Below are 26544 nucleotides of genomic sequence, written 5' to 3' on the forward strand. Positions count from 1 at the left end.
TAAGGTTTTAAGAGAATTTTTTTCCATTTTTTAAAATTTTACTATAGATTGGGGCCATGTTACTTGTCTGCATTTATGTTTACATGAAATTTTGCAGATGGCACATTGTCACTGTCTTTAATATGAAAACAGTCACACACAAAAAATAATAATTTGAATCAATGCTTAATTATTATCATTTTTGTTTTCAGGGTCGTTGGTGTTTGCTGTTACTGTCAGTGATGAGGACTCAGGTTCGAACGCTCAGCTGCACTACTCCCTGATGGGGCGCAACTCTGAGAAATTCAAGATCGACCCTGTCAGAGGTGCCATCACTGCCAATGAGAAGCTGACAGGAAGCTCAGAGGTTACCCTCACAGTTCGAGTAAAAGATGGCGGTGCTAACCCCAAAACGGATACAACCACCGTGACTGTCCGCTTTGTGACTGGAGGAAACTTCCCTCTCATCAAGCTGAAGGAGCGTGCATTCACATTCCCTGAGAGCCAGCCGACCAACCATGTTGTTACAACAGTGACCGGATCTTCTATGAGGAGTGGACCTCCGTCATACTACATTGCCAGTGGCAACCTGGATAACGCCTTTCATATTGACCAGCGTACAGGTGAATTATCTATCAGGCATCCACTGGATTATGAACACATTCAGAAATATGTTCTCTGGATTGAGGCCAGAGATCAGGGCTTGCCACCTTATTCCTCTTATGAGAAAATTGACATCAATGTGCTGGATGTGAATGACAATCACCCAGTATTTGATAAGGATCCCTTCCATGCTGAGATACTGGAGAATCTGTCACCACAGCGGGTGCTTATGGTCTCTGCAGTGGATCTGGACAATGGACCTAATGGACAGCTGGAATATGCCATCATTGACGGCAATAAGGAGAATAGTTTCACCATCAATCGAGCCAATGGTGAGATACGAACCACCAGGCCACTTGACCGGGAGAAGGTGGCTCAGTACTCTTTGAAAGTCAAAGCGACTGACAGGGGGTTGCCACCCAAAAGCACAGCAGTCAAAGTACTCATCAATGTACTGGATGTAAATGACAATGCCCCCAGGTTTTCCAAGATCTTTAGTGCTACAGTGGCTGAGAATGCCCCAGTGGGTTACACTGTCACCAGAGTCACCACCACGGATGAGGATGCTGGTGCAAACGCCATTAGCCGATATTCAATCACAGATACCAGCCTTCCATTCAGTATTAATGCAAACACAGGAGATATAACAATAAGTAGGCCACTCAACAGAGAAGACACTGATCATTACATTGTCAAAGTGTCTGCTCATGACTCTGGCTGGACAGTGAGCACAGATGTCACCATATTCATAACAGATATCAATGATAATGCCCCTAGATTTAGTCGTCCATCTTACTATCTGGACTACCCTGAACTCACAGAGGTGGGCTCTCTGGTCACACAGGTATCTGCCACAGATCCTGACGAGGGTTTCAATGGCAAAATATTCTATTTCATTCGGTCCCAGTCAGAGTATTTCAGAATTAACTCCAGTTCTGGAGAGATATTTGTGAAGCAGCAGCTAAAATATTTGAATTCGACAGGTGCTAGTAGTTTAAATATCAATCGCCACAGCTTCATTGTCACGGCCTCAGACCGGGGAGTCAAGCCTTTGATGAGTGAAACAACAGTCATTGTAAACATTGTAGACAGCAATGATAATCCTCCCGAATTTGATTCACCTAGCTACTTTACACCTGTCACTAAAAGTGTCAAGGTTGGCACCAGACTGATTAGGGTTGTAGCTCATGACAAAAAAGACTTTGGCCTTAACTCTGAGGTTGAGTACTTAATAACAGGTGGAAACAGCTCTAGTAAATTCAAATTAGATAAAACAAGTGGGTGGATTACTGTTGCCTCATCCCTAACATCTGATATGAATAAAGTTTTCCTCATTGACATCACAGCTAGTGACAGAGGAAATCCTCCTTTGTCTGCAAGAACATCAGTACGAATCGCAGTCACAGAGGAAAACCACCACACACCGGAGTTCTCACAAAGCCAAATCTCAGCTACAGTACCTGAAAGCCTTGCTGTGGGAACAGCAATAAGGACTTTGTCTGCCAGAGACAAAGATAAAGAAATGAATGGCCTTATTACATACAATATTACTTCAGGCAACGACAAGAGTCTGTTTGCACTTAATAGTAAAACTGGAGTGTTGTCCCTTGCTCAACCCCTGGACTTTGAAGAAAAGCAGCAACATGAGCTTAGAGTTTCAGCCACTGATGGAGGTTGGATTTCAAAAACCAGCTATATCACTGTCATAGTTCATGTGACTGACGTGAATGACAACCCTCCTGTGTTTGATCCTGACGAGTACTTCCCCATTGTACAGGAGAACGTTCCTAGTGGTACCACTGTAGTCAAAATGAACGCCACAGACCATGATTCAGGAGCTAACGCTGTAATGGCCTATGTAATACAATCATCAGACAGTGACCTCTTTGTTATTGACCCAAACACGGGCACCATCACCACCCAGGGCTTCTTGGATTACGAGGCTAAGCAGGTCTACCATTTAACAGTAAAAGCCTTCAATGTCCCAGACGAGGAGCGCTGCAGCTTCGCCAATGTCAACATTCAGCTAAAGGGAGCCAATGAATATGTACCCCGCTTTGTCTCCAAACAGTACTACTTTGAAATCTCTGAAGCTGCTCCAAAAGGCACAGTGGTCGGGGAAGTGTTTGCCAGTGATCGAGACCAAGGAGATGATGGAGTGGTTTACTACCTCATTTTCGGGAAGAGCAGAAAGAAAGGCTTCGGCATCAACAAGAAAACGGGCCAGATTTATGTCACAGGTACTCTAGACCGTGAGAAAGAGGAAAAGATTTCACTTAAAGTGTTGGCCAAAAACGCAGGAGGCATCCGCGGGGCAGATATCGACGAGGTGTTTGTGAACATCACAATCCTTGACGCTAATGATCCTCCTGTTTTTACCCAAGAACTGTATGATGTGCAAGTTAGTGAAGGTCTCTCAGCTGGTGGTCTGGTTACCTTTGTGAGTGCTGAGGACTCAGACTCTGTCCCAAGCTGGAGCAGATTTTCATACTCCATCGCACCTGATTTTGATAAAAATGTTTTCACTATCAACCCAAAAACTGGCCAAGTGTCTGTGGCAGCAGAGCTAGACAGAGAAACAACTCCTGTGTATAATCTAACCGTTCTTGCTGTGGATACTGGCACACCGCCTGCTACCGGAAGCACCACTGTGATTGTGAATCTGGAAGATATCAATGACAACGGTCCAACTTTAACAAAGGCATACGCTGAGGTAATGGAGAACCAGAGAGCTGGCACTGCAGTCACAACACTAACGGCCTCTGACCCAGATCTACCACCCAACCAAGGTCCTTTCTTATACAGTCTCCTCAGTTCTGGCTCTGCTAACAGCTACTTCAGCCTGAGTCCAGCTGGAGTTCTTACCACCAGTCGGGAGATCGACAGAGAACAGATCAGCGACTTCTACCTCTCTGTAGTGATCAAGGACTCTGGTGTGCCTCAAATGTCCTCCACAGGAACAATTCACGTCAAAATAAATGATCAGAATGACAACCCATCAGAGTCGAGGTCAATGGAAATCTTTGTCCACTACTTTGGAAACATGTTTCCTGGCGGTTCTTTGGGAGATGTCAAACCCCAAGACCCTGACATTCAGGATAGGTTCCACTGCTCTCTTATTCCTCCCTCCTCCGGTCTGTTCAGTATCCCAAGTGGAACATGCAACCTCAACTCCAAAGCACGCTCAACAGATGGAACCTTTGAATTAACAGTCCGTAGCAGTGATGGTGTCCACGGGTCAGTCAGCAATACAGCTCGAGTCCTCTTCATGGGCTTCACGAATGCCACAGTGGACAACAGCATCCTCATCCGACTTCATTCTCAAGGAGTCACAAACTTCCTTACCAACCACTACCTCAGCTTCTTACGCATTGCCAACTCTCAGCTAGCAGGACTAGGCACAGGGGTACTGCTTTATGGTGTGTTTGAGCTCAACAACCAGACTTTCGTGATGGCAGCTGTGAAACGAGGCCAGGGACAATATGTCAACCCCAGCGGTGTGGCCACATTCTTCCAGAGTATCAAAGACATTTTATATAGACAGAGTGGAGTGCAAATAGATGCGGTGGACCATGATCCATGCACACATAACCCGTGCCAGAATGGAGGCAGCTGCAAGAGGCGTCTCAGTGTCGGGCCTGATATGAAGACAGAAGAAAGTGTCCCAGTGATCCTTGTTTCCAACCACCCCCTGCAGCCCTATGCCTGCAGCTGCAGGCCAGGATACACAGGAGCTCTGTGTGAGACAGACATCAACGAGTGCCAGCCTTCACCCTGCCACAATGGCGGCACCTGCCACAATCTGGTGGGGGGTTTCTCCTGCACCTGTCCTGAAGGTTTCACCGGGATGGCCTGTGAGAGAGATGTCAACGAATGCCTTTCCAATCCCTGCAAGAACGGGGCGCTGTGCCAGAACTTCCCCGGCGGCTTCAACTGCCTCTGCAAATCCGGCTTTGCAGGTACTACACACACAGGAGTCACATTTTATGTCTGACCACACAGCCACTGATGTTAGGCTCGGAAAAAAGCATGAGGGGACACACACTGACACTCATACAGTAATGTACTCACAAAAGCAGCTTTTGGTCCAAGGAAAATATTTGCTTCTGAATCTTTCCAAGAGGTGTTGTAGCCATAGCATACAAGCATAACTGCCAAAAACAGTTTGGTTTTTGGATTACTAGTTGGGGGGTATCAGCTGTGATGCATATCAGCCTGCCATGTTTGCTTTAATAAAAAGGATGATGTGAAGCTGACCCCACTCAGGACTTGAGTGTAGACTCCACACACAGTTCACCAGTATCACATTTCATTGTGTGCCTTCATGTGCACACAGCTATGACCACACACAGATACATTTCTAATCCAACTGTATACAGAAGGATTTTTTAATCAAGGATTTCTCATTTGGCTCTGTTTTGAGTTGTATGACAAATGAGCAGCTTTATAAAAGATCCAATCAGGCCTTTTAGTTTGGAAATGTAATGAATACACTGCATTATTACCCTTGATAAAAGGGGAGTGGATTTTAAGTGTAATTACTTAAACAAGTCATTTGAATCCTGTATGCTGTCCAGTCACTGACTGCAGCATCTGAAAGACATTTTCAAAGCGGACCGTAACAGGCGATTTGCCTCAAGTCAAGTCATTACTGTCCCTTTTTATTATGACGATAAAAAATGACCACAGATCTTGAGGTTTCATCAAGATAAATGACTCTCCTGAAGAAATGCACCTATTGACTTACAGTAGTTTGCATGCCCCCACAGTGAACTCTCAACTTCCTGTTTTCCCCGCCTGGTTTTTGGCAGCAGAATCAATCTCCATTAGGCAACATTTCTTAGGATTTACAGCCCAAAATATATTTATAACATTTCATTGTCAGTTTTTTTTGTATTGTACCATCTGCCCTGTCCATTATTGTTATTATCAAAGTCATATGTCTGATTCTGTTATTATTATCAGTGTCACATTCCTTATGTTTGCATGTTCATGATGTTAAACTGCCTATTTATATTCATGTACAATTCATGTACATCGTTTTGTCTTTCTGCACTGCAAAAAAAGATTGCCTTATCCAAGTGTAATTTGATCTTGCAATGAGTTTGAAAATCTGATTATTCTTAGTGCGAAGAATCTGCCAATTGTGTGAGATCATTTCTTTTTTCCTATGAAAGTTTCAAGATGTTGTTTTGGATCAAATGATGTCATCTTGGACAAGAGATCGTTATCTGAAAATAGCATCACTTGTTTCAAGACATATTAGAAAAAGTGAAACTGCACCAAAAACAGGTGAAATTACATTGTCTTATTATGTCCAATATGCTTTTTTCCAACAAAAAAAAATAACATTTTAAGACTCAGTGCAAGGTTAAATGATTTGTTAGAGCCCAGATCTTTTTTTTCTGCAGTGCATTTCTCAACTGTGAGGTGATGAAAGGTCTGCATGACTTGGCCTTTGGGGAAAGCGTTACCCTTGGGTTTTCCTGTGTTGTCTGCCACCCCATCCATTTTAATTTGTGTTGTTCTGTGAACCCAGGCAAAACGTGTGATTCCATCATCAATCACTGTGAGTGTAACCCTTGTTTTAATGGCGGGTCCTGTCAGAATCGGGTGGATGGATATTACTGTCATTGTCCATTTGGTAAGTAATAGTAGGAAACTTTTAGGGTATTACTGAGCTCCGGTAAATTGAAAAGCAAGATGGACAATTTCAAACGTGCTCAATCCATGATTTCTTAAACAAATGTGGACACTGTCATTTTATTTTGTGTCTCTTTTTTTTTGAAGATAATAATCAAATGGCAGTAATTTCTGCTTTGATATTGCTATATTCAGAACATACTCTATGATATTGCCAAATAGAGACCCTGTTTTATCTGTAGATATTTTTATCACAGCAGCACTGTGAATCATTCATTGGCTTCCTCTCTGATTTCTCTTTTGGTCTGTTTTTGTCCTCAGGGGTTTTCGGCAAACACTGTGAACTGAACAGCTACGGCTTTGAGGAGCTCTCCTTCATGGAGTTTCCGTCTCTTGATCCCAACAATAACTACATATATATCAAGTTTGCAACCCTGAAGAGCAACGCACTGCTCATGTACAACCACGATAACCAAACCGGAGACAAGGCGGAGTTCCTGGCGCTGGAGATCTTCGAGGGAAGGATGCGCTTCTCCTTTAACTTGGGAAGTGGAACTTATAAATTGATGACCATGATAAAAGTTTCAGACGGACAGTTCCACACAGTCATCGCCAGGAGAGCTGGGATGGTAAGAACGGCTATTTTCATGGTAGAAATTAGCTCATGTCTTACATATTTTTCATAATACATTCTTGAAAAACTCTATGGAACATCTTCATAGTTCCTAAGGGTCTAGTAGCAAAACATTTAGGAAAATCAGAGAAATGCCACATTATATGGACTACACGTGGACTTCACTCTCAAGAGCATTTATGTCCTGAGCTTTTATAGCTGAAAGCAGCATCCAGATTGGCCTTATATTCTTTTTTGCACCATCAGATGATAATTAAACTCTCCCAAATCACGGGTAGCTCAGCTTATGGCTTTCATGGTTTGTAATTATATTTTATTGCTCGTTGTGATTTACAATACAAGGATCCAAAATGGCCCTGAAGGTTGAAATTCTGTCTCCTGTGCTCTGAATGAGAGGCTTCTCCCTGCCAGCAATGCAGTGGCAAGGAAAGAGGGAAAAAATCCAGCCAGGCCTTGTCAAACCTTCTATAATGTAGCTCTCCTGCTGGACTTCAAATCTGTCATTTCCCACCGTGCGCTGGGAGTTTCATAGGAAGCTGGTAAAATCGTTAAATTGTCAGTTTTGAGATGGTGCAGAGTGAAGGGATGGAAAGGAATATAGCACACGTTGAGAACTGTGATTCTATATGCATTTCGTGCCCTGTGAATATTACGCGGAGATGGCCGTGTAAGGAGTCTTGGAAGAACGAGAGAAAAATGTGTGTGTCATGCCTGAAGTGCCAACTCCCTCAGGCAGTGTAAAGTGAACCTGATCACTATGTTTGCAATAGATGCTGTGGGTTATTTCAGTGGTCAGGCTAGAGGTCTGCTCTTAGTTGCTACGCCTGAATTCTGAGCCAGTGTCAAAAAGCAGACAGAAACCACAGACATGGTCATGCACTGCTTCATCATGAAGGCACCAAGTAATCAAAGGCAGCAAAAAGTTCACAGATACTGTTACAATCGTGATTATCAACATCACATTTTAATCATTTTAATCATCAAAAACAATAAATGTGACACAGTTTGTCCCAGTCCGGTGAGTTTAACAAAACCTCATGTTAGGTCAGTCAAATAATTGAGTGTGTCTAATAATAAGAGTTGAGCATATAGACTGACATACGCACAAGGAAAAGTTTTTATATTATGATAGGTTTCAATGTTATGCGTTTAAAAGCTTTTTTTTAAAGCCTGACAGATCTTGACGCATCATTTTAGCTTCTTCAAAACAGGCAAAATATCAGTATCAGAATTCAGAGAAACATACAGTATTGGATCAGTATTCAAGCTCATGTCTTAAACTACAGTAGCAGTAGTGATTGATGCCATTGATACAATCTCCAAATATATCAAAAGTGTCAGACACTGTTGGAAATCAGCTGACGAATACATATCAAATTCTGCAGTGTCAGTATTGTTATTATGACACCTAAAATGTTTTAAATATTAACACAAGAGGAAAAGTTTGACATTAAGTTATATGCTAAAAAACTTCTTGCTAAAGCAAAGTGGTCCTGTGCTTTGCTGTGCTTTAGAGCACAACAAAGTTAAATTCCATTCCCCTCCATTGTAATAAGGAAGTCTCAAAATCTGGACCAACAACTATCTGCATAGCTAAATACCACAGGGGTAAGTAGGAGAATAATAAATGTAATTTGGGTGAAATGACACATATAACAACAATTAGTGTCATCATGTAACCCCTAATTGTCTGGAGAAGATCATTGTTAGGAACATCCGAGCAAGAGCTCAAGTCAGAACAAACAAACAAAAAAAAAAAAACCCTCAATAGATGCAAATTTAGACAGATTAGGTCTCGCTGTAGCTGATTAGCACCAGCAGCAAATCATCAAGCTTTTGATTAGCTGAATTATTTGTCCTAGAAACAAGGACAAAACAAATGCGTAACAGCAGTTACTCAGTGCCTACACCACAACAGAGAGCAATGCTATGGTCCTTCCATTATATTAGTCATGGGGAAAACAATGATCTCCAGTGGCTCTTTCTTCCTTTCTTCCCCCAGTGTTAGCCAAGCACAAAAACACGCTCCTCATCTTTTCGTGTTACATTCGGTATTAATTTTCAAGGGGTTCTCTTGAAAAACATTTTCCCCCCACCACAGTGTGAGACACTTGACAGTGAGTGCAGTGCATGTAAGGCATGCCTATACTGCCTTTGATCACAGGAAAAGACATTAATAAAATGTTCATGTGGTTCTGACATTTTTTATGGCGCTTCAGAAGGAGTCACGAATGAGTCCGAGAGATCATTTTGTCACCGTGTTGGTGTATTTCTCTTTGTGTTTTACTGTAATTTGGTTGTGTGTATGTTTCCAAGTTAGACTTAAGCGTGACTCAAGTGTACTAAAGAAAAAAAAGAGTGTGTGTGTGTGTGTCTGGAGTGAGTGTGTGTGCTTGGTGGGGTCGTGCTCTCCTGGATGATTTGTGTTGGAGATCCGGGCCAGTGTGGTCCGTGTTTACTTAAGATCCAGGAGAGGTGGAGCGTGATTGCCCTGGTTTTTCAACACTTTCACACACTTTTCCGGACAGTTTCCTCACCAGCCCATTTCTTTTCTTCTTTGTAGGGTCGTTCCCTCTCAGAGAAGGAGAATAACCCACATCTGGGCAATAGATTTAGCGCCATTAACGGGAAATAGGAAATGTTTACTGTAAAATATGGCATTTTTATGCAACCCCCCCCATCGACCACTGTGATGGAATGATGGAAAATAATTGGCCTATACATTCATTTGGCGGACACTAATCATTGAACAGGACGTAGTTATACAAATAATTTTATAGGTAGAAGTTAACCTCTGTGGGTGGAGCCATGACCCATGAAGTGGAGTGAAAGTTATGCTTACAGTGCATGACAATATATTTAGTCTATGTCTGGTTTAGACACTCACATTTAACAATCTGTCAAAAGTAATGTGATTTTTAGTCCTAGAGATATGGTCAGTGTCTGCTTCTTGGGATTTTAAAACTCTAGATATATACTGTACATGGTGTAAACATGTAGCTCATACAACCTACACTGGACTTATTTGACTTTTTTTGACTTTGACTTATTGGACAATAATTGTGAAAAATCACTGTGACAAACAAAAAATGTGATATAACACATGTGGCGTTGTCGTGTTCATAAATCTTTCTCAACCGTTAATAATATTAAACATGTTTGATTCAGTCTGTGTTATGAATCTTACTCCAGCATGGAAATTTCTTTATTAAACTGTGAAATAAGTATAAAATCAAAGCCATATGCTAAACTGGCAAACAAGCAAAAAGGAACCACGACATTCCTTTTTTGCTTTTATGATGTTTAATTGCTTGATCTTTAATTGGCGATTTAACTACCTCATTTACATAGCTCAAATATAATAAAATACTGAGTTAATAGCAACAATGCTCCACCATCACCAAACTCCACCATTAGGTTACTCATCTCACTATAAATTGTGTTTACTCGGGCTCCTCTCACTGAGATTGAACGCAGCCAAAGAAATTGTGCATAAATATTCATATAACTAAACTCCAGTCAGCTGAGCTACACAGGGAATCAAACAGTTAACTGTTGACAGTGTTAGCACTGTACCAACACAAGTGCAATACTCACATGACAATACTTATTGAGAGGAAGAAACACACTGACTGACATTGATTAAGTGTTTGATGGGTCAACATCTGCCTCAAACAACACTGACTGACACAGCTTGTTGGACTTTATGTTTTGCAACCGCAGTCCTTCAAAAAATTCTCAAAATTGAGACTCCTCCAGGAGCAATAATCATCTCAGGCAGTGTGACTTAGCAGCAGTCGGTCTTGAAGAGAATCACTTGTGACATGTATGTGTTGACGCTCCTCTCGTCACGCAGGCTGCATCTCTGACCGTGGACCTGTGCGGCGATGACCAGGAACCAGGCTACTGTGCTGTGAGCAACGTGGCAGTTCACACTGACTGGTGAGAAAAAAATTCACACACAGCTGTTCCTTTTCTCTGATGTATACATTAAAATAGTGTTGACAGTTTCAGTTCCAAGTGCCTGGAAAACTCAACAAATAATGACATTTTCCATGTCTGGCGAAATAATAGTAAACCAAAAGTTTTTATCGACTTTTTATGATCATATTTTCATAATTCTTTGCCAGACGTTGTTTTACTTAAACTATAAATCAAAGTAATTGATCAACATCTGCACCCTGCATTGATAACAGTCATTTTGTGCAGTGAATCAGCTCTATGGAATCAGCAGTTTGTTTGTTTGTTTTTTTTTTTTTATTAAATACATATTTCTTACCAGTGTATGAAAAACTAGACTTGAAGGAATTTCTTGCGCTTCAGCCCCGAGGGGCCCATTGAGTTGTTTGCAGTGATTGCTCAACTTTTTCTCAGGAACTGCTGATTGTGACCAGTTAAACCAATGAGGTTTTTTTTTTTTTTTTGATTATAAAGTAGTTTTATTTTCATAGGTCCAAAGACATCAAATTATCCAGCGATTAATAAGAAAAACAGAAAAGATTAGAGGAAAGTTAATACCAATGAATGTCATTTTATTAAGCAGAAATGCCCTATTAACTGTCTCACACCATACCAGAGTTCTAATATTCAGTGCAGCCAGTTATACAGTAGCCAAGCTGCACTAAAAAGACTGTTTTCTTGACACTGTTTGGCTCAGCCATCATTCTTGCTTCTGTAGCAGCACTGTTTCTGAGAAATGTTCCTAAAAACACAAAAACTCTGATCTGTATTAACTATAATGAAGCTTTACTCAAGCTCTACTTTTATATTTGTCACGATGAACTCCAGTGTGCAATATGACAAAAAACAAAATGATTAAAGAATCTGATGCCGCTCTGCACAGCTTTTATTCTCTGTGTTTGCAGCTTTACTGTATAAGTGCCAATTGTTTGAATTCTTATATGGAATTCTCATACATATTTTTACAATGATAATACAAAAATGACTCAAAGTTGAAATTAAGTCATCTGTTGTAAATGTGTATGACGTAAATCTTCATTAAATTACTCAATGATCACTGGCTTAACACGCAGACAGTCCTGTGCCAGGCCTTGTGGGATGAAAACTTGAGACTATGTGTGTATTTTTGTGTGTATTTTGATGTGTGTGTGTACAGTATGTGAGTGCGTGAGTAAGAGGGAGAGATGGATTTGGCAGATGAGGACCACAGAGGTCTGCAGAAGGTTTATTTTGTAAAGGTCTCTCGGGACCATGTTATTGTGAAACTCACTGACCCGCAGTGTCTTTCTGTGTAAGTATGTGTTAGTGAGTGTGACTGTGTGTGTGTGTGTGTGTGTGTGTATTCCTCTGAATACATGCGTTTGCGAGCATTTGGATTTCCGTGCATATGTGCTTTTTATGTCTGCAGGCATTTTAGTCTTTGTGTGCTTCTGTTCATCCGTCTTGTGTGTGACTTTGTGTGTGTGTGTGTGTGTGCAGGATCCTGGACGTGCAGCCCAACAGGCTCTCGGTGGGAGGCGTCAGGTCAATAGAACCCGTCCTTCATCGGCGCGGTCAGGTCGCCACCCACGACTTTGTCGGCTGCATCATGGAGTTCGCCGTCAACGGCCGCCCGCTGGAGCCCAGTCAGGCGCTGGCATCGCGTGGCATCCTTGACAGGTCCGCGCCCCCAACCACACCCCCCTACTCCCGCTTTCACCCTCTCTCTCCATCTTCTCCCTCTTCTTCCCATCTGTCCGTCTTCTCTAACCTCCTCGACTCTCGCTGTGGGACATCTGTTCACACTCTCAAACCCTCTCGAGAGTTTTTAAAAAGATGTCTTTTTTTAATACAAATGGAAGATTTTTGACGGGGGGAAACCAATTGCAGAATTCCGGAGAAATTTTTTTTTCTTTTCACTCTCGCTGGTGAATAGTGAGGACAGATCTTTTAATATGCTAATTCTCTGGGGTTCTTTATGGGGTTTTTTTGTATCGCCGCACAGGGAGAGAAATCACAGCTCATCTGCCCCTTTTTTGTAGAGTTTCTTTTTCAGCTGACCCCCCGTCTACCGACTGTGCGGATGACTTGTCAAACTGACTGTCTGATTGTCAGTTTGTGTATCGTTGTGTCTGTAGATGTCCAAGACTGGAAGGAGCCTGCACCGCCAGCCCCTGCAGACACGGGGGCACCTGTTTGGACCACTGGTCTTGGCAGCAGTGCCAGTGCGTGGATGGCTTCACTGGCAAATTCTGTGAGAAATGTAAGTACATGCCTTTGAAGTGTCTTTTTATTGCTGAGGTTGCACTTACTCAGGAATATTCTATCATGATTATTTATGATTCTTCCCTCATGAGTCATCGAACTGCGTCACGTAGCTTTATATAGGACACACTGCTGCATTCTGAGCTTTATTTCAAAGCATTTGCGTATTTAATTATATAAATACTCAGACTCGACATCAGAGAACGAAAACAGACTGAAGAAACCTTTGAAGCTCACAAAAACTGCCTCAAACTTGTAGCTACTGTGTAAGGTGCTACAGTATGTTTAGCAATTTTACTAATAATCAATACCACATTTATTTTCAAGCTTTTATACTATTACTGGAAAAAACAAACTAGATCATTACTGAGAAGACTGGATTTGACTCTGTTTGCCATCGGGTTTGATTTTGTGGTAAATCTGTTGTTTTGCTTTATGGCACGAAAAGTACAAGAGCACTGCTCTTCAAATACAAATGGAGCGTGTCCTCTCTGAATCGTGTTTTGCATATTAAGGAAAGAAAAAGTTTACAGGAAATGTCTAAATTTTGAGAAACACCAACAGTAATAATTGCAGTGTTTTAAAGAGGCTGTCAGTCATCTTCACAATGGTCTTATGGTTGCAGTAGTTTAAGCAAAGTATCACAATTAATTCGATATGGATACATTGAATATTGTTGTTAGGGTTAGGGTTAGAAGCTAGCTAGCTAGCTCTGTTGCTAACCCCCTTCAGTTAATCCACAGATGGTGGTGATTTTATCGAAATTAATTGATTAAACTGCAGAAATTCAAGGTGCAGGTGTGTCTGGGGCTCATCTGAAATCCAATCGCAATTTCTATTACAATAACATTTTTCTCCATGTCACTGTATTCTACTCTCTTCTGTGTAGTATATTGATGGGGCATTGATGGAGGTAGGAGATGGCATTAACAGTGTAAAAGATCATAAATAACATTTGAATTCCATCCAATACTTCAGTGTTGCTCATTGAGATCCCTTAACTTGTACATCAATCCAGTTAAGGGTCTGTTTATTGAGGCTACAGCTTGATCTTTCTTTACACTTAAAATCTTTCTTTGTTTCTCTGTTTTATTCATATTTTTGTTGCTCACATATTTTGTGCTTGTTAAGGTAGCGACTAGGTTAACCTGATTTTGGTAAAGTTTATTTTGAGATAGAAATTGTTTAAGATGTTTAGTTTATATAGCGAATTATTAAATTGTTGCTTTAGAATGAAATAATATTGCATTACTAGCAAAACTTATGGTTTACACAGCTAATAAATTAACAATAAATCCACACTCTTTGTATTAAATTAAGCAACAACCAGAAATCTTTTATCATGCTTATATTTCAGGCATTTAAGTAAGTTCTTTTCCTAAGCCATCTTCCATAAGAGAGTGTATGTATGGGTCCAGCGGTCTGCTCAAGGGCACTAAGGCTGGTCTTGGGATGGGATTGACCTACATCTTTCAGTTATGGGAAGGTATTTGTAACCACTAGTGAGAATGTAAGGACCAATTTGTGGTTATGGCAGTCAGATTAGGAAAATCATTTGCGCCTATCTGTCCTCCAGCTGCAGATTGGAAATATATGGTTGAAGATCTTCCATCCAACTTTAGACTGATGATATTCTCTATCTTCCTTCCACAGACATGACAGCAGACACTGCCCTGTCATTGGATGGCACCGGCCGCCTGGACTACTCGCTGAAGCAGGGCCCGAAACGTGACGTCCTGCTCAGACATTCACTGCAGGGCTTGACCTCTGACCCCGCTGGTCCCAGCAGCTTAGAGGTCAAGTTCAGGACTCGCAGCAAGAGCGGCACTTTGCTGCATGTACAGGAGAGCAGCAACTACACTACTGTTAAGGTAAGAGAGAGAGGAAGGAAGTGACAGCAGAGTGTATGCTGACATGTGGCAGGACACATACATTAGAAACATAAATTTTCAAACAATGGCAGTCTGTACACACAATGTACAGACTGTACTGTACTATACTGGCTCACATGGTATAATCATCATAATGTACATCCCCATGCATTATTTCCATCAGAGCAGCAACACAATCATAGGCATAAACTTTCTGCTTTTAACCAAACTAAATTCAGACTGATTGTACTTCTAATAAAACAGAGCTCCGGTAGAGGTTTTACAGGAAAAGCCTTAAAAAAAAAACAGGGAATGGCTTATATTCCTGAAAGTGTTCATGGGAGGAAATCTGGAGTTTGCATTATCAGCTCACAAGAACAACAGCAAATTAACAGGGCAAACTGGAGCAGATCACACAATAGGGAGGCTTCCTACAAAAATATATTAAAACATACCTGTCAGATAAGAGAAATGTTAACAAAGGCCTAACCAAAAAAAAAACTGATCTACTTACAAGTGTTGTGTGCTTATCCAAAGCCTGATTTATATGATATATATATGATATATATATCTATATCCATTCTTCTGTGCGGTAGACCTATATTGTTGTTCAAAAACTATTAAAAACACGTCTTACAATTTACTCCATTGTAAATGGTAGATAAATTTAGTTAATCTCTCAACTTTCCTAAAGTCAAGAGGTTGTGACATGTAGCACAACAAGCTCTTTAAGCAAAACCGCATTCCCGCACATGCTCAGTGTCATCTGCTTTTAACAGAACTACTGTCTGAAGACTGATCGCTGTTATTAGTCTTTGGAGCCGTTTCTAAACAAACTAACGTGACCAAACTCTTCGGGGTGAAGGAACATGTCTCCCGGTGCAATGGTGTGGCTCATTGACATGTTTTAAAATGTTTCTGGACAACAACAAAGCTCTACGGCACTGAGGAATTAGATCAGACTTTGGAAACACACACAATATATGTAACTAGATCAATTCACTCTTGGCTCGGCTCTGCACATGAGATTTGTTGAAAATTGGAAAAATATAGAAAATTGCTGGATATATCCTTTAAACCTTATACATCATTGAGGTTCAGTGAAGAATGAGATCTATGCAAATAATGTGAAGTGAAGTGTGAAGTTCAGATTCGTATCCAAATTTAGGATACTGTGATACAGGAGATGCATCCACCATCAATCACTAGGAAAAGCACAACAAATTGCAGCAGAGGAATCAACTGAGTTTGGCAGTCAGTTCGGGTTTGGCTTTTTCATTTAGCCAACTGGCCAGCTAGTTTAGCAAAGCAGCCAGTGTCAAGTTAGCATCAGCCACTGGCCATTTCCAAATCATGATTAGTTTCTAGGCAGTGCCAGCATAGAAATCTGCTTTGTCTCATGCATATGATGACTTCAGATGACAGGGCCGAGGAACTCCAATATGGCTGCCAGATGATATGTTGCATCACTTAAAGCTTTGTGTCTGTTTCTGTCTGTGTGTGTGCACATAGCAGGAGCACACACACACTGATACTGAGTATTCGGATCGAATGCCAAGAATAGTTTTTATTCTGTATGTATGCAAGCTTGAACAGGATGGTGTACAAACATGTCTACATATCTGAACATTGTCATCAAATCATCATCCCCCACATTCTCTGCTAGTATAAACTTTAAGAAAACTCTATGGGTCTTTCTCAGTCACCTCCCTTTAGTCCCATTCCTCTTTTTCTCTTCTCTCATCCTGGTCAGCACCCCTCCCTCCGACTGATCCTGGGCAGCTTCCCAAAGAGGCCTGAACACTCATTCATCCTCTTCAATTTTCCTTTTAAACCCCTCCCTCCACCACCACCACCACCACCACCAGCCCCTTCCCACTTTTTTTTAATATCAGGCATGCTTTGCCTCCCCCCCCCCCCCCCCTCTCTCTTCTCTTATGATTTTGTTCTCCGGATCTGAGTGGCCTCTGGTGCTCATTGAATCACCATCACGGCTTCCTAAACAGTCCAGAAAAGTATTATAAGTGCTATGACGCCTAAAAAAAAGTCGAGCAGCAGGGGAATACAAACTGTATATGTACATATGTTGAGAGGGAGAACTATATATACTGAGATATAAAAAACAAGATGTTTAATAGATAAACCTTGTGATTGGTTTTCCAGGTTTACAGCACTCCGTACTTTTTGCTCGGGGGACTTCCCGTTTTTTCCATTTTAAATCAATTCTTCCGGAAGCTACTTATCATTGCTGATTTTTGGGGGTCTTTGAAAAAGGAGGATTACTTTTCCATCGAAGTGGGGAGTACACATATGAGATTGCCATACACAGTGTAAGCCACAAATTTGTTGTTCATGCCAAAGTGGGCTTGATTAATTTCTTTTGAAGACGGCACTGTGTCCTTTCTTTTTTGGAGAGAGTCTTCTTCAGTAGGCATTCGAATGAGCGTGTTTTCTCGTGGATCATCTTCGGGCTGAATAACATTAGCTACACACAAATCGTGAGACCATGATTAACTGCAGTATGTCCCACTGGGAGAGAGATTTATGAGCTTCAAGCTGCATTTTTGTTTTCGATCTCTGACCTCAACACCAGAGACTGAATGCACTGCAGTGGCAGTTTTGTGGAAACTGAGAGGAGACTTCCTCTCATCACTCATGATTGATGCTGACATGATAAGTCACTGCATTAATCTGGAAAACAGCGTTTGTAACCCTAGTTTATGTAGATTCACCTCAAAAACATTCCTTATCATATGTTTGAAATTAAGAATTATAACAGTATGCAGATTCAGCGGGTGAGCGATTCATCAAGCATCTTATCCGCTATCTGTCTGCACAGCCATCCCTTATCTGTCATAAAATGCTGTTTAACGTGCATGTTTACATTCACTTTACTTACTTAACTAAACATAAAATCCTTTATACACAAACAGTCTGTGCAGAGCTGCTCACAGTACAAGTATTGTCCAATGAACATTTTAGCAGTAGGTTCATCACTTTCATCCAAACTGATTTATCTCAACAACTATTGGATCATTAGTCATTAAATTTAGAGAATTTAGTAATCTACTGACCTTTCTGGTAGTGCCACCCTGTTTTTTAGTGAAATGTCTCAACAACCATGAAATTTGGTACCTTAAGTTCCCCCGTCTACTTTAATATTTTTTATTATGTTCAATTACTCATTAAACCATCATCAACTCTGTATTAAACCTCAATTTCTGTTCCCTCCCTCAGCTGAGGAACGGCAACATCCACTACATCTCAGATGCGGGTGTCAGTGGGAAGGTGGAACGAACCGTGGGAGACGTAGTTCTGTCGGACGGCCAGTGGCACACGCTCCAGCTGGTCAAGAACAGCTCAGCCACTGTACTCCATGTGGACGGCAGCCACCCCAGGGTCATCCAACACGCCACCCAGGACTTTGGAGGACTCGGCGTTTTAACCTTTTCCCTGGGAGGTATCCCGCCCGGACCTGCTCAGCAGAAAACTGCAGCAGGTGAGGCTCGAGGTTGTATGGGTCGGGGAGGAACGAGACAGAGAGACACTCAGAACTATGATTATAGTGGGAAAACCCCTACTGCAAAAAACGTCATCCCTGGAAAAACCTGAGTGGGGACAGTGAAAAAGAGTTTTCCCTTCCTCATTACCACAAAAATGATATTTTGGGGCACATTATGCACATTCTTTAAATGTTCAGTGATGTTTTTTATTTTATGTACTGTATGTGGTGAGAATGGGTCATGTTCCTTTTAAGGAGCTGGTAGCGGATAGCCCGCCATAAAGAATTTCATAATTCTACATTTCATTAGACAGTTTTATTGTCCCATGATGATCTAAATGCTGTCTCAGAGGTTTTCCTACCATTTCAAGAAAAAAACAAAAACATAAGAAAACACTTTTTTTAAATGTTAAGACAAGAAATTTGTCATATTTTAAGTCTAAACATCTCAGTTTAGATATTGCCCTCTCCAAAACTAACTATAAAAGTCAAATTCTTGTTGTATGTACATTATATTTACATGTATGTGTGTCAATGTACATGTATATTTACGTGCAGTGTCAAACACATATGCTGATGCTCTCCAAAAACTGGCATTTGACCAAGAAACTCACCCTCTCTTTACCCTCTGTAAATCGCTAATGCAGCAGTGTTTTAGCATGTTATGGAAACCTATTCTATATACTGCATGCGTGGGCATATTCACATACAATATATGCATGTGACAAAGCACTCATGAGCTTGTGAGCCCTTATAAATCTAGTACATTTTTTTTCCCACATGAATTAATAGTCTGTTGCTCAAACTGCTGACCATATTTGGAGGCTGTCCAACAAGACTCTGTGGAACTGGCCTGAAATCTGTTTCTATTTGACACTGCAGAGATTTACCTACTATGAATTTACAGTAGTTGCATAAATGTTTCTTTATCATAGAATCATTTATGGACAAAATAACTAATATTAATTTAATTTGACTTTGTCTTGGAGCGACTGCCTTAAGAGGACTTTTGGTGTTTTCATCTTATTTCCATGGACTCTCATTTTAGTTTAGACTTAAATCACAGATCAGATATCCTCAAGCATGAGTTGAGAACAGTTTGGAAGAGGTGAAACAGAGGGTTTCCAGAGGGAGGTAATGCAACACAGTAAATTTCAGGATTTCATGGGAGGGAAAAACTAACATAATACGATGGACTAATATGGTAAAAATGAGCAATTTGAATGATTTGTTGACCTCTTTTACACAAGAACCGGGGCATATTTCAAAACAAACATATTCTGAGCACGCAGATCTGTGGCAGACTGCCTGTTAACCAACCCTTACCTCAATGTGTGTCTGAGCAGTTGTATGCTGTTGTGTACTCACTTTTCAAGCGCTAATGAAAAGACACAAATGGATTTAATCTGCACTGGGATAAATTCAATAAAAATCTATTTACATCGGTGAGGCGGTGCTGTTAGGCAATACACAAAGCAAAAGATTGAATTAGACACAGAGACATTCATCCAACCCAGATGTATGTCTTGAAGCTATAATGGCTCTGACGATGGATTTTCTGTTTTAGAAAATATTTCATATTTCTTCTCGTAAATTGGCCAGTGATAGATTTGGTCAATTTTTTTAATTAGATTTTTTTTTTTTTTTTTTTTTTTTGGAGGTGCTCTCCACAAGAAAATTTCACTTGTTTTTTTGTCCTAAGCTTGAACCAATTACCCGTCTAAACAAAATTCCTCTAGCTCTGATTATAGCTCCCAGTTCCTGTTATTTACTCGGAAGTGATCCAGCATCAGCAGAGATTTTGAAAACCCATCAGTCTGGTGGCAATCGGAAATTATTCCCCTCCAGGCCACTGTTATGTCCTTGTAGCTGCTGATGGCTGCTTCTTGTTATCTGAATCAGTTTTCTCTCTTATTCATTCGCAGGTTTCGATGGTTGCCTAGCCTTCGTGAAGTACAATGGGGAGAACCTGCCATTTACTGGAGAACACAGTCTCGTCACTTTAACTAAGACCAGTTCATCTGTCAAGATCGGCTGCAGAGGTCCCAACCTGTGTGAGAGCAGCCCATGCTGGGACGGCCTAATGTGCGTCAACCAGTGGTACACGTACCAGTGTGTCCCGCCTGGAGACTGCGCTTCTAATCCCTGCCAGAACCAGGGAAGCTGTGTGCCGGATCCCCGCTCAGGTTTCACCTGCATCTGCTCTGAGTTCTACACAGGCAAGACTTGTGAGACCCTGGTGGCCTGTCTAGGCGTCCAGTGCCCTCAAGGTACCATCTGCAAAACAGCCAACAACGGCGGGTTTGTCTGCAGCCCGAGCCCCACAACAGAGGCGATGGTCCTCCCTATTTGGGCAGTGCCTGCTATTGTTGGCAGCTGTGCCACTGTCCTGGCATTGGTGGTGCTCAGCCTGATCCTGTGCAACCACTGCAAGGACCGCAACAAGACCAAAGTGCCAAAAGAACCCAAGGAGAAGAAGCCCAAGGAGAAGAAGAAAAAGAAAAAGAAGAAGGGTAGCGAGAACGTAGCGTTTGATGACCCAGATAACATCCCACCATATGGAGATGATATGACAGTACGGAAACAACCAGAAGGGAACCCCAAACCTGACATCATTGAGAGGGAGAACCCTTATCTGATCTATGATGAAACAGACATTCCCCACAACAATGAGACAGTCCCCAGTGCTCCCTGCGCCCCCTGCAATGTCCCAGAGGCAGATATTGAGCACTATGACATAGACAATGCGAGCAGTATCGCCCCCTCAGATGCAGACATCATCCAGCACTACAAGCAGTTCCGTAGCCACACGCCCAAGTTCTCCATCCAGAGACACAGCCCACTAGGCTTCGCCAGACAGTCCCCCTTACCCCTGGGGGCAACGAGCTACACCTACCAGCCTCAGTATACCCAAGCACTGAGGTCCACACCGCTCAGCCACTCCCACTCAGCCTGCCCCACCCCGAACCCTCTCTCCAGACACTCCCCAGCCCCATTCACCAAGCCCTCCTCCTTTTACCGGAACACCCCGACCAGAGAACTTAACCTGGCTCGTCGTGAGGGCAGCCCGCTGGACCTGCACAATGACATGTGCCAGCCACCACCCATGTTCAACTACGCCACCCGGCTGGGGAGGCGCAGCAAGAGTCCACAGACCATGGCCAGCCATGGCCACACCTCCAGGCCCGGCAGCCGGCTGAAACAGCCGATTGAGCAGATCCCCCTGGAGACGGGACCTCCTGTGGGGCTGTCCATTGAGGAAGTGGAGCGGCTGAACACTCCACGTCCACGCAATCCCAGCATCTGCAGCGCTGACCATGGGCGCTCCAGCTCAGAAGAGGACTGCCGCAGGCCGCTGTCACGGGTCCGCAACCCCGCTGACGGCATCCCTGCACCAGAGTCCTCATCAGAAAGTGACTCACATGACTCCTTCACCTGCTCGGAGATGGAGTACGACCGGGAGAAACCTGTGTCTTACAGCTCCCGGGTTCCCAAGCTCTCGCAAGTCAACGAGTCAGACGCTGACGACGAGGACTACGGCGGGAGGCTCAAGCAGAGGCGGTACTCAAGCCGGAGGGCAGAAGGAGGGCCTGGTGTTGCCCAGATGCCCCCTACTGAGCAGCACTACACCCTGCCCCACAAACTGGGCCAACAAGCTGGGGGCTTCAACTGGGACAATCTGTTGAACTGGGGCCCTGGCTTCGGACATTATGTAGATGTGTTCAAGGACTTAGCCTTGCTTCCCGAAAACGCAGCAGCAAGAGACATTGAAATGAACAGTGGGGATGGCTCTGTGACCATTCTAAACGAAGGAGAAGCTGAGCAATATGTATGAGGACTATTTATTACAGTGTTGTAGAATATGGTGATGTTCTCCGTTTAAAAAAAAAAAAAGGAAGACTGTATATTTCAAGAGAACATTGGACTACATGTTTTTCACATTATTCAAAATTTTAAGACGACTTTCAATGCAGTAAGGCAGAAAAATGGCACCTGTGTCATTACAGATTTTTTCATTAGCCACCTTGGAATAGTTTACCAGTCTCTGCTAGATCCAAACTCAACTGTACAATCGTGCATTCATCTCTCAGAGGCCTCATTACAATGTATCCATTGACACCGAATGGCTCAAAAAAGGAGAAAAAAAAGAAATCCATGTCTTTATTCAATTTAGGTCCATTCACGTTATCTTGATCAAACATTTCTGTTCTTTATTACCAATATTGGCTCTCCTTTCCAAAAACTTCTATCACATTCACAGCTGGGAGATAAGACGATAGATAAAATTAACACTCACAGGAAGAGAATTCCAATGGGCCGTAGAGCAAAAGAAAACTCCCGTTCTCTGTCTTTTTAGGGGTCAATTTTTAATTTACTTAAAAGGAAGCATGTGTGTTTGATCGGACTGCACCTGTAGGTGACAGGATGCAGCCCTCGGTGTGAAAGTAAGTGCACCGTTTTGCTCGCACGGTATTGTAAACCCCACTAATGTTATGATCCCTTTCCCTCTGTCTGTTTTTTGCCCTGGTGTGTTTTCTCACAGAAGACTGGCTAAATGCTCCAAGAGTGAGGATTAATCAAGTCCCCTGCCTTACAGACATTTGAGGATTTCAGTATGGGGGAGGACTTTTCCTCCTCCTTTTCTGGCCTAAGTTCAGTAGTAGAGGAGGTTTTTTGGGGGGGGGGATAGTGTTGTTTGTCACAAAACCGAGTTAGCATTTTCTGACCTGCCAAGTGTTTTTCGGGCAACAATGATGATGATGATGATGATGTATGGATCCCATAAACATGACCCCAACTAAAACACTATGAACTTGTGTACATTTTGTTAATTCATGAGAAATCATGGAGTCATTTGTTGTTGGTGTCTTTGTCCATTATTTTGACATGTATGGTTTCTACATTTTTGTACTGTTTATTAACTTAAATTACTTAAGCTGTGTTTTTATGGATATTTTCATATGCTGAAATGTATGTTCTTACTTTCGGGGAAAGTAAGATTAAAGACTTATTTTTTACATTTGTTACATATGTAACATCAGTATTTTCCACTTTTGATAAAACTATAACATGCTGTATGCTTTGTACCTGTAAAAAGCCAATAACAGAATAAAAAAGTATTTATTTAAAAGCTGCCTACGTCTTCTTTTTCCTGCAGTGACTTATTAAGATGCATGTAAGCGTTGCAATTCTTTAAAAATAGTCACCTTCAAGCTCAGATTACCTCCCATCCCAAATCATTTGGGTGGTAAGATATTCTATATTCAAGGCTCACTGTGGGCAGTCTTTAAATAATACCGGGTCTGAACAAAACATTTAAAAAGGCATTTCAGGACCCGAATGAAACTGAGCCCCCACACTCACAGCCAAGCAAAACATCAAGCGGACTCCACGACGCAGGGCACTATATTGCTTTCAACAATTATTTACATCTGCCTTATTGAGCAGAACCTCTTTTTTGTCATAGCTCAGTGATTTGGTATGCAACATGCTTATCTTCTCCGTCATCGGGGGGAGAGAGGCCACAAGAGAAAACGCAGGGAGCCGTGAACTCGGCGAAGAGTGACAGCCTGAATCTGGGTAAATTACTACAGGCTCGCAGAGGGGCTCAGTCCTGCAGAGAGCTCTGTTGACCGAAGGCTGTACCATGCTGATGCTGAGATAATAATAACACTCACAATGATAATGAGAGCATGGGTGGGAGGAAAGTATCTCGGGTAAATAGGAGATGAATTCAAATAAACCTCACAGCATCTCCTCTGGTGTGAAATGGCAGGGTCTGAAAGATATCAGGTAGAGGAGACGGCAACTTCAGCGGCAAACCCCCCAACCACCTCCTCCTCACTATAGGTAAGCAGGAGAGGCTTGTATACATAAAGGGCACATTGTTCTACCTTATAGTAAGATGTAAAACATTCATGAGGACTGACATGAATCTGTCTTCCTGATTTTCTTGGGGGGGGGGGGGGGACAAGAATGTTCCCTTTTTTTTCTCCAAGTGCTGTTTTTGGAAATTTTCCAGATGGCTGCTGGACTTCACCAAATGGCAGAGGAGCTTATGATGTGTTTAAGGATTAATTGCAGTATTTATCCTAAGTGTGAACATTGCATGTTACATTGTAGGGACATGACCGTTAAGAAAATACGGCGTATGTTATTCCTGTCGAGTCAAACGTCTGCTATTTCAGTAAGCAAAACGCTATTTGTGTTAGTAATGGCACAACAAGGAACATATTACTGCATCATGCACAATCACACGTGATAAAGTGCCGTTTGGAAAACCGTACAGCAAAGTAATCATGTATTTGCTTCATAAAATCATGATGATGCAGACTTCAGATCGGAACAAAGTGAGTTCCAAAAGTGTCGCTGGCTGTTGTGCTGACAAGTCTGCCATAATGTGTTTTGCAGATCTTCCCACTGAATGTACTCATCTTGAATGAAGGTGTGAAAGAGGCGCTTTTCAATTTCCCATGGAGATTACATGGAGTGCTGCCTGTTTTTCCCTCCTGAATCCACAAATGTCGTCAAAACATAATTCCCGTTAAGAAGATTTCCATGTTGACTTAAGACTCTCCCCGGTATTTATAAAAGGATGTGGCATTGAGCTGCTATTGACTTCCTTGAAATATAGAGTTCCTCCCCAAAAATCCTCCCAAAAGCTTGTCTATAGAGATTGATTATTCTAAGTCCCAGTGTCCTCATGCAGCTTCAGCGCCTCCCTAAATTTGGCTGAAATGACTCATAATTTAAAGCACATTCATCGCAGGGACGAAGAACACGTTGCTCATTGGTTGGTGTTAGGTGACTGATTTGATTTGACTTTTAAAAAATGCATGTGTGTGAGATATAGAGTCATGAGCAACAACTCTATATCAACACAAATGTTGAAATAAATTGTAAAATTGAGATTTCCCACACAAATAAGTACTGAATAATAAATTACGAGTTAATTATTGTAGTTTTTTGGGTGTCCTGGTGACCTCTGGCTGAGCACCATGTCATCCCTCCTTACACTCCCCTTCGGTTTCAGTTAATTCTGTACTGTCAGCTCTCAAATTCAAGGTCTAATGCCTTAGAAAATCCTTTTAGAAAAAAATTTACTCCTGCAACTAACGATTGTTTTCATTATCAATGAATCTGTCAATTATTTTCAGATTCAGATATCAGAAAATGGTGAAAAACTGCTGATTCTTCACCGTGGAAACAGTAATCTTAACTCAAAGTCCACGTACGCATTTCTGGATCAATTTAAACTGGGCTCTAAGGTGGGTGCTGATTTACTACCTCAACTTTTGGCCCTGTCTTGAAAAGGCTCAGTGTCAAATCTAGTCTTAAGGCCTTAATTATTTCAAATTTGTCCTCATATGTTGTATATTTTCTTAAATTATTGGGTTAAATCGAATTATCTCACAGAAAATGTGGGGCTAATATCCCAGCACATGCAGTTGCTTGAAAACACAGTTGCCAAGATGAAAAAAACATGTGCACGTAACATACATTAAAAGCTGAACGTGAACACCAAATGGCAGATGTCAGGGTCACAGTTCTCACACTTCTACAGCCTGTGTAGTATGCACCCACATCCTTAGCTCTCACCAGATCACTCAGCATGTCTCCACTCATTAACAGAGTCTTCATATGGCACCGAATCCTGATGGACAAATTACCAGTTCATCCTCTGAAGGCTTACATGTGAAACAACATTAATACTCCACAAATTATCGCCTGATCTTAGGGGCGCTCTCAATTTCACATCTGCATCAAAGCTGCAAGGCTCGCCTCCGATAAGTGTTCTTTAATGCCGTGTGTACTGCAGCCAGCCGATGCCTTTCAACACACATGAAAGCTTCAGAGAGTCGGAGTTGTTGGGAAATGAAAGGGAAAGATAGATGTGTGTGTGTGAGTGAGTGAGTGTGTGAAGAAGACAACGAGTGTCCCTTCTCTGGAAAAGCGCCTTTCTTCCTCTGCAACTGTAAAACTCTGCGGTTTTACTCCACAGCATTGCGGGCTTGGATTAAGAAGAGCCTGGTCGCCACCAGCTTGAGAACATTTGTAGAAGTGTATGATGGATGCTAAACAGACAACATCGTCATCATGAGACCCCA

General features: G+C 42.0%; 1 protein-coding gene across 1 annotated transcript in view; it reads left to right on the plus strand.

The window, feature by feature from the left end:
• The window catches only part of LOC121901717 (protocadherin Fat 4), a 113064-nt gene extending 89526 nt beyond the window's left edge, over nucleotides 1-23538 (plus strand). Inside the window, exons 9-17 of the mRNA XM_042418623.1 lie at nucleotides 192-4541; nucleotides 6122-6226; nucleotides 6547-6854; nucleotides 10716-10801; nucleotides 12299-12478; nucleotides 12937-13061; nucleotides 14717-14934; nucleotides 18172-18433; nucleotides 20362-23538. Coding sequence (XP_042274557.1) covers nucleotides 192-4541; nucleotides 6122-6226; nucleotides 6547-6854; nucleotides 10716-10801; nucleotides 12299-12478; nucleotides 12937-13061; nucleotides 14717-14934; nucleotides 18172-18433; nucleotides 20362-22271 — 7544 coding nt within the window. The 3' untranslated portion in view covers nucleotides 22272-23538. The remainder of the gene's footprint in view (nucleotides 1-191; nucleotides 4542-6121; nucleotides 6227-6546; nucleotides 6855-10715; nucleotides 10802-12298; nucleotides 12479-12936; nucleotides 13062-14716; nucleotides 14935-18171; nucleotides 18434-20361) is intronic.
• The last annotated feature ends 3006 nt before the right edge of the window (nucleotides 23539-26544 follow it).

This window comes from Thunnus maccoyii, chromosome 8, assembly GCF_910596095.1.
Source record: "Thunnus maccoyii chromosome 8, fThuMac1.1, whole genome shotgun sequence".
Lineage (NCBI taxonomy): Eukaryota > Metazoa > Chordata > Actinopteri > Scombriformes > Scombridae > Thunnus > Thunnus maccoyii.